The 14,547-nt window shown below is 31.7% G+C and overlaps 1 protein-coding gene across 7 annotated transcripts in view; it reads left to right on the top strand.

Moving 5' to 3' along the window:
• LOC114339424 (serine/threonine-protein phosphatase 2B catalytic subunit 2-like) overlaps window positions 1-14,547 on the top strand; it is a 1,099,401-nt gene that overhangs the window by 666,012 nt on the left and 418,842 nt on the right. For all 7 annotated transcript variants that reach the window (XM_050647774.1, XM_050647800.1, XM_050647797.1 and 4 more), the window contains exon 4: window positions 8,001-8,112. In XM_050647774.1, coding sequence (XP_050503731.1) covers window positions 8,001-8,112 — 112 coding nt within the window. The remainder of the gene's footprint in view (window positions 1-8,000; window positions 8,113-14,547) is intronic.

Here is a 14,547-nt window from a genome sequence, read left to right as displayed (position 1 = left end):
TCTGACTTTTATGGGTATCGACAAATCATGACATTTGAAGAACTTTGCCATTTTTTGAAATGCAGATCTTGCTTTCTCTATCCTACATTTGATTTCTATAGAATGGTCCCAATTTTCATTGACGTTCGTACCAAGGTAGGTATATGTTTTTACTCTTTCTATTTGTTGACCATTCACACTGATTCGTCCAAATTGCTGTTTGTTCTTAGAGATAATTATACATCTTGTTTTCTTAGTGTTTATTGAAAGTCCGTATCTCTGACTGACTTCTGCGATTCTGTTCATTAACTCCTGTAGGGCTTCAGAACTGTCAGCGAATACCACAGTGTCGTCTGCGTATCTTATATTATTGATACATTCTCCGTTAATTCGAATTCCGGCTTCAACATCATCCACTGCTTCTTGAAAGATTTGCCTGAATTATCCAGCGAAATACCTGTCTAATGTTGTGCCACACATCGTCTCTTCCCTAAAATTTATAATTAAGGGTTTATGGTTTGTGATACTGGAAGGAAAATAGTTTACAAATAACAGACATCTCTATCGTTTAAAAAATTTGCACAAAATCCAACGGATATCGCCAAATATCAAGATAAACTCCTTGAGTGACCAACCCTGTACCGATGTTGATATAGATGTATTAATATCCTGCTCCCAAGGGGCATATCCTCCCAAACGTTCTATAATAATATGAACCTAGCAAAAATTTACCCACATATTAGTTATAGATACCTATCTTAAATTTAATTTAATTCTGAAATCTAATAGAGCAGATTTATTGACTTTAATCTTAATAAAGTCTGGAAGACACTTAATCCCAACTTCGATATTACAGAATAAACTTTCTTAAATCACGTAATATTCTCAATATTGCTAAAGTTTGATGAAACTTCATTGTCATAAATTACTGACTAAGGAGCAGCCACTACGTAGTGTACGGGGATTAATCAAAAATCGGTATTTATTTTTATACCATCTTAGGCGTATATTTATGAAGCTGTAGAAAAAAAGTTTATTAAGTTGTTAAATTACCGTAAAGTGGAATCGAGTTTGTGACTAAATTGTTTACTTTTTCTGAGGTGTTTTTTTTTGTTAGTAAGCTTGAATGTATTTGTGTCCAGTGTAGGCATCTGTCGACTGCCTCTTTGGTGGTCGAGTGGTTGGTATCGGGTGTCTTGCAGAGTAGGAAGGAAGGATTTAGGAAGAGAAGACGAAAAGCCACATCGTCGGTAAACGGTTTTTTCAGATTTTGATTTTTATAATATTTTGGAACGTTAGGTCCCACCTCTATCTTTTGAAAGGCCTATTATCAGTTCCAGTTTTTATTATTTTAACTCTATAGGTTAAGCATATTATGTTATTGCAAGGATGACTTACAGTATTATTTATCTGCTCCTTAATTTTTGCACTCTCCATGCACTATGGCCCCTTTTTTCCACTAGACACCACTGTAGTTGAAACTTCGCTGGTGATAGCCCAAAATTGAGTAATATCACGGAGCTATTTCTAAACGCGTTAACCTGTACCACTGTTTAATAGACGTCTGTGGTCACTGTTTAAGAGAGACAAAAATAAACATATAACACAATAGTGATACCGACTGTGCTCTATGCAAGTGAAAACTGGACAATTCTGGAAAAACATAAGAGCAGAATAAATGCAATGGAGATGATATATTTAAGAAGGATAGTTGGAAAGACAAAATGGGATAGCTTAAGCAACGAGACTATAAGGAGAATGGACAACCAAGAACCAAAAATGAATAAACTAAAAAAGAGACAAATGAATTGGTATGGGCATTTGATGAGGATGCAACCCAACAGAATTACGAGAAAAGTCCACGAAGCAAGGAACATTGTTAAAAGGAAAAGAGGCAGACCAAGAAAAAAATGGATACAGCAAATAGTAGAGGCGGGAAAAGTTAAAGGAAAATCACTCGAGGAATTAAAAATAATGGCAGAAAAAAGAAAATAATGGAAGAGATGGGTGAATTTAAATTAAAACTGCGATCCCAAATCCGACACCCTGATAGGGTACAAGGAAGGGGAGAAAGAAATAAAGAAAGATTTTATAAGTGATATTTTAACTTTTTGTGTAAAAGATGTTGACGACAGCTGTGTCTGTTACCTTCCTATATATTATGATAGTGTACATCTTTCGCCTTTTTACAGACGAAATTTAAAGGAATATTAATATAATATTTCGTGCAAAATCTTTAAATTGCGTGTTAAATATTTATCGAAATATTTTAAAAAATCTTAAATTTAATTCATTTTAATATTTTTAAGATAATCACTTGATATATTCACTGCTGAGAAATGCTGTGAAATGTAAATGATAAAACATGCAAGAAAAAAGTTTTAAAATGAATTACGTTTGGTATCAAAAAAATCCAGATGTAATTCCAACGGAGAATATCATAAATTATTAGACATTTTTCCGAACAAATTGATGATTGATGAATCAGTGCTGTTAGATATTTCGACGACCTCACTGAAAATTTCTCGCTGAATTCGTTACGATTTAATCTCACTATCCCCAAAGGACCCAACATAATCCACCATCAATAAATCGTTTACTACATGTAGAACTACTAAACTAATACAGTTTTATTGAAATTGATAACAGTCATCTAGAATGTGAAAAACTAGATGATATGAAAAATCGTTACAAAATGTTAGTGGAATATAACTATGTGACCATCAGATAACTGGATCTTCGGCCAGTTAGGAAATAAATAATGATTCAATGACTATTGGAACTCCGAAAATTACAAAACACAAGCAGTTGGACTTCGTAAGACCTAGGTTTTTACCCTACCTGCACTCAAAAAAAGTTAGTTCGTAATATTGATTAACAGTGATTATTGAATAGTATTTCGTTGTAACAACAATTTAGTTTTTTTTTCAACGAACTTTTAGACATTGATCAATATATTTGGTTATTGTCACAATGATTGAATAATAATTGTGAAAATAACTAGAGTACATTAATCAATAACACTCAATTTATTCAGACAATAAGTTAGTTTTGTATATTTAATAAATAATGGTAATTTTGGCAGCAAAGCACTTTCTTGATTTCGTAGATGATAAGTAATTACCTTGGTTTATCGTGACAACGTACAGATGTCATTAAAACAATGTACAAATGTTGTTAATATAGAGTAATATTTGATTATTCCATAGATGTAAACTGATTGTTGTGACAACGCATGCATTAATCAAAGCACAATCAATGCGTTCATGGTAACAATAAACGAAGTTGTTGAAACAATAAATGTTTTGCTTGACCATATGAAATGTAACGGCTTTTCCTTATCGTTCTTTTTTAAACAATGCTGTCACCTCTGCTGAAGTGCCGAATATGTAATTTCATTTCGTTTCCAAGTGTAATCCGTACTGGAAGGAAGTTTTCGTGTGTCTATTATCGTATTTTTTTCGAATCCTGAGAAAACTAATTAGTATTTTTGAAAAATTTAAATGCAGAATAAAATATTACAGTATTATCGAGGGTCTGAAGTCCCTGAGAAATTCTATAATGATTATTTTAATAAGTCACAGGGGTGAAAAAAGAAAGTTTAGTATGATTTTTAATTTCAAATATACCATTTAAAAGAAACTTTTTGTTTATTCTAAGGGACTTTCTGCCCTCGGTAATAATGTAATCTTTTATTCTGCGTTTAAATTTTTTTAAAAATACTTATAAGTTTTTTTAGGATTCCAAAAAAAATGAATGCGTTTAAAAAGAATTCGATCATTATTTTGCACCTGCGCTCTTCAAAATGATTAAAGTGTTATACCTACATTTTTGGAATAACTATTTTAAAAGCTTTTAAATGAGCTGTCACATGATGTACTTTCACAGTTAAAAAAAAAACAAAGTTGTGGCTGTCACCTGAAGAGGGATCGCTAAAAAGTTCGAAACACTGATGTTATAATATACTTTGATTATTTTAAACAATTTTTCCAGCGCACTGTATAAGTGAAATCATATGAGAAATCACACAGTGTAAAGTCCATTAGGTTTAGGACAAAAAACGGGGATTTGCAAAATTATTATTAATCAATTAATATCATACATTAAGCTAATGCAATAGAATTGCTTGTAAGAATAACCGTATTGATTGTGGGAATGAACGGAATTAATTGTAAGAATAAATGGAAATAATTGTAGAAATAAACGAAATACGTTAGGAGAAATAACACTGTTATTGACACAACGAATAGTCTTCGTCGGTCAATTAACGACGTTGTTGTTTCAATGAATAGTGTTCGTCGGCTCAGTGAACAGTGTTCGTAATATTAATAAATGGATGTTCATCCATTCAATAAACGTAATACATTGGATCAACGAACGAACATAATGAATTGATGAACATCGCTTTGTGGTTACAATAAAAACAAGAATTGGACAAATTTTAAGTATTGCTTTTGTTGTCTGAATTAACATTTTTATTAATATTACGTACCTTTTTCGTTGAGTGTGAACGGAAGTAGAACCGGTAGAAGTCAATATTTGAACTCTTCGTGAACTTTGCGTCCATTGACATACGATTTCACTAATTTTGAGTTATTTTGCCAAACTTAGGGTCGTAACTTTTTAACCGGATATGATAACAAAACCGAAACTAAATATTCGAGTTTGCCTTTCAAAACGCGTCGATTGATAATATATATAACATGCACTATTTATGTGACTATAATGTGGGTAGTTCCTGTTACAACGTTTTTACCGGTAGATATATAAAATTCGGAAGTGTATATTTGTTCTCATTTTACTATAGCGCGTCAAATAATATATCGCTTGAACTTCTTCGGCGACTTTAAAACATTACTTCCGGTTGCAACTCTGAAACCGGAAGTCCGAGGTCAGATTTCTCACCTTTATTAAGTACCATCTTTGGGTTATTAACTTTCATTCGACACCTTATTTGTATTTCTATGTGGTTTAGTGACGGAGTTGTATTTACAGACAGACATGGATAAATTCAACGTTCTCAATTTTTTTTTTAAATTGAGTTAAAACAGAATGTCTATTTAATAAATCTTTTAGTGACTGAACTAGTGCACCATTTTTTTTTAGTAGAAAATATTTGTATTCAGTTAAAATGGTTGAGAGGTATGTAAATACCAGTGTGCACAATTAATTTAAACGGGATCAAATGGCAAGTAATATGTATTTTATTTGAAAGCCTCTTTTAAGGGGAAATGAACAAAATGCAAAATTTTGACGCCTGTCAAAATTTTCAATGAATTTTAAATTTAATCATTGTTTTCGAATCCTGAGAAAACTAATAAGTATTTTTGAAAAATTTAAGCGCAGAATGAAAGGTTACTTTATTACTGAGGGCCGAAAATCCCTTAGAATGAATGAAAAGTTTCTTTTGAATGAGATATTTGAAATTAAAAATCACACTACATTTTCTCTTAGTTTTTCACCCATGTAACTTATTAAAATATAATTATAGAAGTTTTCAGGGACTTTCGGTCCTCGGTAATAACGTAATCTTTCATTTTGCGTTTAAATTTTTCAAAAATACTTATTAATTTTCTCCCGATTCGAAAAAAATTAATCCCCATTTAAATAGCATTGAAACCGAAAGTTCGTACCCATCCCCTTAAGGTTTTTCAATGACACTCACACTGAACAGTGAAACTAAAATTAATATTTTTTGGTAACAAAGTGTGGTGTAAATTACGTAATCACTAAAAACGGCAGGCGAACGCTCAATTTTGAATGGGATTATACAGTATGGTGCAAATGTCTGGAATAAATTCGATATTTCGTAAACCGTCGAAAAATCCCGAAACAGGTCGATTTTTATTTTTAAATTACGATATTTTGGCATATAATATATATGGCATAAAATATTATTTCATAGGAGTGACGTCATCCATAAAGACGTGATGACGTAATCGATGATTTTTTAAATGAGACTAGGGATGGTGTGATAGCTCATTTGAAGGGGTATTCAATTATGTATTCAGTAATATAAATATTAACATAATTTTTTATACATAGTGTCAAAAAATGTTTGAATTAAATTAATTGACAAAAATAGAAAAATGTATGTAATTTATTTAGTTTATAATACATTTTACTGTTGTCAGAAAACAAAAAAAAAATGTTTATTTGACTTCCAAAAGGCAGGTGGTTGGCGGGAGCTGGTTTGAACATTGAATTTAAGCGAAAAACAATGATCATTTGTCAAATAAACATTTTTTCTGTTTTCTGACAATAGTAAAATGTATTTTGATTTAAATAAATTACATACATTTTTTTTTGTCAATTAATTTAATTTAAAATATTTTTTTGGACACTGTGTATAAACAATTATGTTAATAATTATATTACTGAATACAGAATTGAATATCCTTTAAAATGAGCTATCACACTAATCTCATTTAAAAAAATCGTCGATTACGTCATCAGCTCCATATGGATTCTTAAAGTGGCTGGTTTACGAAATATCGAATTTATTCCATACACTTGCACCATACTGTATATGTCAAGTATAGTAGAAACGGAACTTTGTCAGAATGCATAAAAAGTGGTCATATCAATGTTCGGTATAAATTTTTGAGATATATTTTATCATCCCATTAATCATGAAGATTAGTCATTAGTAGCCAACTTACATATTAATACAGATAACAGTTTTGGAGGATAAAATTATAAAGCGGCCCTTACATGATCAGTATTATTGACAGTATTCAGCGTGTTGGATATCCTTACCTTCGACTCGCTTTGCCGCGACTTCGCGCCAGCACGCTTGAGCATAGTAAGAAACTGTTCGTTTTCACTTTTTTTAGATTACTCCGCGATTCAGGAAACATATTCTAATGTGCATCACTTTACGATTTGGCAGACAAAGAAGAAGATGAAGATGCAGTTGTCAAAACAATTACACGCATTTTTCCCAAAACTGCTTTTTCAAATGCGGTGGATATTGTAATTGAAAAACGACTTGCCCGATTGACGATGTATCTCAAATTTTGCATAGATTTTGCTTAGACATTTATTGAGGTAAAAACGTCGAGATATTTTTCTTTTTGTGCTTATTTTTCGTTCAACAATAATAAATCTGTAGATTTTCACAAAATTTTTACCAAAGATTTCGTATTTTTGATTTCTGAGTGATACCAAAAATTCAAAAATCATTAAAAATAAAAAAACTCGACGTTGTTACCTCGTGAAGCTCATAAGCTAATCAAATATTTTGAATTTTTTGTTTCATGTGATCCAGTGACGAGTTCTGATGTCCACCGCAAAATCCATTTTTTTGTGAGCTGCCTGTCAAAATTTGTCACCAATGGCGTATTTTTCAATATTCTGGATTGAATTTTTTTTAATATTCTTCGAATTGTACTTAATATGTTTATTTAATTTAAAAATAAAATAATTATATTATAGCTTCGAAAAAAATTAAAAATGTGCTTGATATATTTATTTCAAACCATAGCCCCCCCTTAAGGAAAAAAAACCAAATTTCATTAGCGGAGCCGAATTCAAAATTATTCTGCACATATTTTTTGAAACACTATTTGGTTAAAATATCTCATTTTTGTTGGTAAAAAATATATTCATTTGGCTGGATTAACTTGCGGTTTTGATGATAGAGGACTTGGTATTCACACAATGTTGCCAAGCTGAACTTTGTTATATTAGGTTTAAATTTTCTAGCGAATTACTGAGCTGACTATAATACATCATTTGAAAATAAGTTTATTTTCAACGCCACCTGCACGATTAAACATTTATGATCCCACTGATTCGACATTTCTTAATGATTTCTTTAAGGAAATAACAATTATTTATAAATGAAGATGCAGCAACTCTTTATAAATGAAAATTAACAGTTTTTAAGTATCTCCGACCGATGACATTGTTAATGATTACAACACTACTTGATATTCTGTGAATGTATATTAATTTGTATAGTTATACCTACTCTTAATTTTCCCAAAACCAGTATTAATTTTCTACTTTTTTTACAGTGCGTGTTGTACCTGTGGGCACTGAAGTTATGTTATCCTACCACCCTTTTTCTCCTTCGTGGTAACCACGAGTGTCGACATTTAACAGAATATTTCACATTTAAACAAGAATGTAAGTATGACCTTGTTTTTTAATTTTAATGAAGGACCACTGAGACTATTATTGAGGGTACTAAATGTAATTATCGATAATGTCACAATTTGATTAAGTATTAGAAGACAACTAATACAGTAGTCAATTATGATCAATGGAAACGATACAAAACTTTGATTGAATGATATCTATTTTTCTTTAAGTGCTGTATCAACAACTGGATGTTGCCGAGTAATGTCCTACTGCTCGTGTAAATTCTTGGAAGCTTAGCATGCTCTGAAGCTGAACGACTAACTAACAACTGTCGTTATGTAGTCGCTATAGAACTTCGTTAGTAAACATAGTCTAGGCACCAGAGGGGTCACCGTGTCCTTTTCAATTCTGATGGACAAACTCAACGGTTTTTTATGGATTTTTGGCTGCTGATTACGAATCTCGAGGGTGGATTTCGATCCGAGTGGTCAAAAAATTGTTATAAACAATTTAATTGTTTATAAATTGTTTATAAGGCTCTGGCTCATAAACTAAAAGAGATATCAAATAATGTTTCAATTAAAATTTGTTCGTTAATAAAAAGCGAAGAAAAAAACGTTTACTATACTTAGATCCAACAGTTAGAACTCAAGATATTATAGTATTAAAAAAAATTGTGAAATTAGTGCACAATGCAAATTGCAAATTGCAAAATAAGTATTTTTCGAAACTCTATCAATGGTAACTCCGCTTCTACGCATGAAAATGAGCTTTAGAAGGTCATTTTAAAGCCTAATTAACAGGCTTCCAAAAAAAGTTCGTTAAATTACTTTATCTTCATTTGTTTTAAAGTTATACCCGTTTATAGTTATAATTTTCTTAAAAATTGTACTTTTATTTTGTTATAAGGGTTTTAAGTAAATTTGAGCTAAAAACATTTATACTTTAATTAACAAAAATGATAGAAGAACTCAAAAGGAACATTTTGAGCTTTTTAAAATGTTGGTAAGTTTATTTTTGGTCAATATATCGATATTTTAATGATGCGCTATAAGGCACAAAATCGGCTCACAGTCAAGTATGTAAGTATTTTTCGACGCTTTATCGATCGTAACTCGGCTTCTACACATGCAAATAAGTCAATATGTGATATCGATATAAAACATGGATCGAGGTCTTTTACAGCATTATCATTGCATATTATAAAACGAGCATTTATGTTGTGGCGGCATACACATACACACAATTGACGTGCCTTGATGATGTTGCAAAAGAACTAGATGCACTTTATATGGATATCATATGGATAATTAGACTCTGAAGCCCCAGAAAGTTTGAGTTTTACTGTCTACAAGAACAGACTTAGTACCACCATGTAACTGTAAAAATTGCTCTAAGAACTTATGCAGATGTAAAAAAGCTGAGATTCTCTGTATATCTCGATGCAGATGCATGAAAGATAATGTTTGTAAACATAGTATTAATAAATAATATCAACTTACTTTTTAGTTATATTTCTGAAATATTTGTTTTTAATGTTTTTTTTCTCATTTAATACAAAAAATAGAAGACAATGTAAATAGAATGAAAGGTGATACGAGGTACAATTTGATGATTTAATTATAAGAATTACAGTAGAACCCCGATTATCTGTGTGCGGATTATCCGGGCTACGGATTATCCGTGCTATGACTTTCTATTACTCAAATTGTATTTTTGAGGTTTTATCAAAGTAGCGTCACCGTAAATCACTCGACTTAAACCTTATACGCCGAGAAGGAGACTCATAATGAAAGATTTATTTTTTATGTTATCTTTTATGGTAGGTACATATGCATGTATTGTATATACGTACATATTATGTATTATATATGAGAAATAAATGTTTGTAAACCGTGCCAACGTCCGGTTCCGAGGAGCACAGATAATCGGGGTTCTACTGTATATGATAAGATTTTATTAGGATCTTCAAAAATGAAAAATGAAGATATCGTATATATACATAGAAATTATAATTTGCATCGAGAAGTTAGCGCGTGAACCTTTACGCGGTGAGCCAATCTCGCGCCTCAGAGCGCGCTATTAAAATATCGATATCTTGGCCAAAAATAAACATACTAACATTTTCTTAAGCTCAAAATGTTCCTTTTTAGTCCTTCTACCATTATTGTTAATTAAAATATAAATGTTTATAGCTCAAATTTGCTTAACAAATTTGCATAAACAAATTAATGTACAATTTTTTGAAGAAAATTTTAAATTCAATCGGATATAACTTTAAAACAAATGAAGACAAAGTGATTTAACAAATGCATTTGTTAAATTTGTTTGGAAGCATATACACTAAACTTTAAAATGAGACCTTCTAAGGCTCATTTGCGTGCGCAGAAGTCGAGTTACGATCGATAAAGCTTCGAACAATACTTATTTTGCAATTTGCAATTTGCATTGTGCACTAATTTTACAATATCTTGAGTTCTAATTGTTGGATTTAAGTTCAGTAAACGATTTTTTCTTCGTTTTTTATTAACGAACAAATTTTATTTGAAACATTATTTCTTTATCTCTTTTAGTTTATGAGCCACAGCCTTATAAACAATTTATAAACAATTAAATTGTTTATAACAATTTTTTGACCACTCGGATCGAAATCCACCCTCGAAATTCGTAGTCAGCAGCCAAAAATCCATAAGAAACCGTTGAGTTTGTCCATCAGAATTGAAAAGGACACGGTGACCTCTATTTGGCGCCTAGACTAACATTTTTGCCTACGCTATCGATTGATTCACGAGGAAAAAAGTTTTTGTGTAGTTGACTTTATACCATTTATTACAAAAAACCATAAAATCCTTTATAAAAGGTATATTTGTTAAAATCCCTATACAGGGCTACATCACAGAACAGAACTAGTTTTCAATCGGTTGACCGATCATCATCAGTGTTTGCTTGAATCTAACATGCTAACCACCAAAGTAAAAATATTTGGGTAAAAACCCTTTACAATTATCCGTCATAGGAACATAGAAATAAGATGTGAATTTAAACATCCTCGTCGTTTCTCCTGATTCTCCATGTGCCATCTTCCTCTTGCTATATACTTTTCTCAGTATCTTTCTGCCGAATGTCCTGAGTTATTCTTTATCTTTTTTTGACATTACCCAGGTTTTTTCTTTTCTTTACCCTTTTTCGTCATTTTGGTTTTTGAAGTTATACTTCTTTAGGCGCGATTGAGAGTAAAATTTCATAATACTGCGCGCATCCGCACACACACAGTATAGCGTTTAGTTGCTAAATCTTTTAAGTTATGTATAAATATATCAGTGCAAGAAAAGGTGTGAAAAGAATATATTTAGTCGAGGCAATGAAGGATTGAAGTGTCGATTTTTTTGCAGTAAGACGGATTTTAATGGGGATTGGTGCGTTGGATTCGTGAGAATGTCAGGAAATTTTGTGAACTAATGTAATGAATAAGAAATTTCAAATTGCATTTGTGCATAAAAAAATGCATTTCAAAAGTGCATTTTGAAATAGGCAATTATTATATGCAGGTACCTACATGCTTTTGTCTTTACGAATGTTTTGTATAAATGAAACTATTTACGAGTGTTTCTTCTAAAATTTAAGAATATATTAATTTTATAATACATTTTAGTATGTAGTAATTTTCTTTACAATTTTTACCTACCTATTTGTTTTTTTATACCTAATATCGCCCGTGTCTAGCAAGTGACTGCGTAGGCTAGCAGTATGTGTATCTAGTTACGGACGTGTTAGTACTTGGTTCGATTTCCCATAAGGAAGAATTTTTTGTTTATTATTAATGGTTATTGACATCTTAGACTATTATATGGACTTAAAAAATGATTAAAAATAAATAAAATAATTAATCGGGATGTTGCCCAACTATTTACCGAGTTGCAAATTTATAATAATTGCAAATTTCAAACTGCACTTTTGAAATGCATTTTTCTTATGCACAAATGCAATTTCAGATTTCTTATTCATTACATTAGTTCACAAAATTTCCTGACATTCTCACGAATCCAACGCACCAAACTGCATTAAATCCGTCTTACTGCGCCAAAAATCGACAGTAAGGCCTTTTTTTGTGCTTCAATACCTCGACTAATTAGTGTTTTTAGTAAATATATATCATAATTTTTGTGTCTTTGGATTTGTCTTCCTCAGGAGTAAGATGAGTATTATTAAAACATTTTATTGTATGTTTATTATACTTCACCTTGTCTGTTTGTTACCGTGAATTGTCATTAGGTACGTTCGAACCGATCCAGACACAGTCCTCGTAGCGTATTTGGTATAGCATTCGGCTAGAGATTGAGAGGTCTTGAGTTCGAATCCGGAGCAATCCTATACTTTTTTTTATTTTATTTTTTTTTTTTTGAAAGCGGTAAGCATAAAATTAGTTTGGTATTTAAAAAAAATTAAAACAAACTGTTTAAAGTATATTTATTTTTAAGAAATTATATAATAGAAGTATAACTTCTTACGTGCGTACAAAGTACACACACATTCTTTTTTTTGTCTAATAATTTCAATAGCATCAATTCAAGACCCTAGAAAACCCGAATATACGTTTTTCAGTTTAAATTTGAAATTAACTTTCTTTAAGTATTCATATAGCACAACATAATTTTTTCGGTAATTATATTAAATTATTTGGCTAATTGTATTGCATATTTTAGATTCGTTTTAGTTTAGTCTAATATCTCTATGTTGGTTCCGTTTTGGAACCCCAGAAGGGGTTCCGTTTTATTACTCTCTTTGTTGAGGGATTATCCCAACATTATTTAACTTTATTCCTTACTCTCACAAAACCTCGATCGGCTTTATCCTGAATCAATATTTTAAGAAAATCGAGTCAAAGAACTAGGGATGCGAATAACACGAAGGAAACTTCCAGTCAGCTTTTTTATTTCACCGGAGCTGTTTAAAATCCATTTCTAGATAAAATCCTATAAATTTTCAAGCAGCTCTTCTAATACCCCATTTAGGTCCACCTACGTGGAAAATCCATAAACTTTTCAGGATAAATTATCATTTTGCATTGTTACGTTTTCTGTATTTCCCACGCCTTTCCGCGGGCATTCATTTTTCGCTGACCGTTTTACCATTTTCCGATCAAAGCCAAACCCCGATTGCTTTATAACCGCGTACCTATTACACAAACGCGAAAAACGGAGATACTTGTCGATCAAAAATAGCTTTTTATTTGTATTGGGAGGAAAATTCTTGTTGTTGAACTGGCCCAGCTCAATGTTTCATTACGTTTTATTGAACTAGAGCTAAAGCTAGATTATGTCACAAAGAGGTAATTGCGATTCGGTAGTTTAAAGACAAATATAAATGGGATTCGCTCTTTTGCAACGATAAAAATCAGGTTCTTTTGATTTTTGTCATGGATGGGAACGTGTTACCGGAGGAAACTTCAAAGAGGCGTTGTGAAACTCTACAATAGAGTAAACGGTGACTTCGAAATTGATTTAAGGAACTTTAAAATAACTGGCAAATCAAAACTAAATGATTTACTGATTGTCTTCTCGGCACAGTTTGCTATTAATCGGTACTACTACAGTCAATCTTACTATACATTATGCACATCTAGCATTTATTCCAGATACCCGTTCCAGAATCCTGAAAAACTGTAGAGCTTTTACAGGTCTAGTGGATGAGTGCTATATTGTGTTCTTGGAATCACTTAGTAGTCTTCAAAAATTGTTTGTCCTTTCCTTTCCTCCATAGTTCATGGATCTTACCTCCACACACCGTGACATTCTGGAGAATGAGAACTGCGTAGCGCAGGGTCACGGACCGTGAAGACTAGACCCTAGATCAGCGATACTCAACCTGCGGCCCGCGGGCCGCATGCGGCCCTCTTACGTTTTTTATGCGGCCCGAAGGCTAACTGAAAGACCCTGTAAATGATCAAATTGTTTTTAACTCAAGTAAGATAGTTGGTGGTAGCTTTTAGCATTTTTTATTTGCGACATAACAGAAAAACTTGGCGAATTTAATCGTCGTTTACACATTAAAAGGTAAACATAAAAATATTTTCGTAGTTGACAAAAATAAAGTATTTTGCTTTCGTGGATAAGCTAAAGATGTACATCGGGGAAATTAATATAAAAAATCTGCATAAATTTACGACATTGATGAAAGCTCAACAAGATGGAATTGATGTATTTCCAGGAAACTATGCTACTTATTTCTAATTTTCTAGTTTTCTTGAGCGATGAATTTCAGAAAAGGTTTAATGATTTATGAAACATTAGGAAATGTCTTCTATTAATGGAAAATCCCTGGCACTTAGAAGTAGCCGCTACTATACAACTTGCGGCCGTTATGATTTAATAACGCAAACTTGTCACATGAACTAATTAATTTTAAAAATGATACAAATATGGACGCAATTTTTAAAGAAAAAAGAGACGCAAATCAGTATGAAGAATTCTGGAAATTAGT

The sequence above is a fragment of the Diabrotica virgifera genome, chromosome 1 (assembly GCF_917563875.1).
Source record: "Diabrotica virgifera virgifera chromosome 1, PGI_DIABVI_V3a".
Taxonomy (NCBI): domain Eukaryota; kingdom Metazoa; phylum Arthropoda; class Insecta; order Coleoptera; family Chrysomelidae; genus Diabrotica; species Diabrotica virgifera.
This window is presented reverse-complemented; position numbering and strand designations above follow the sequence as displayed.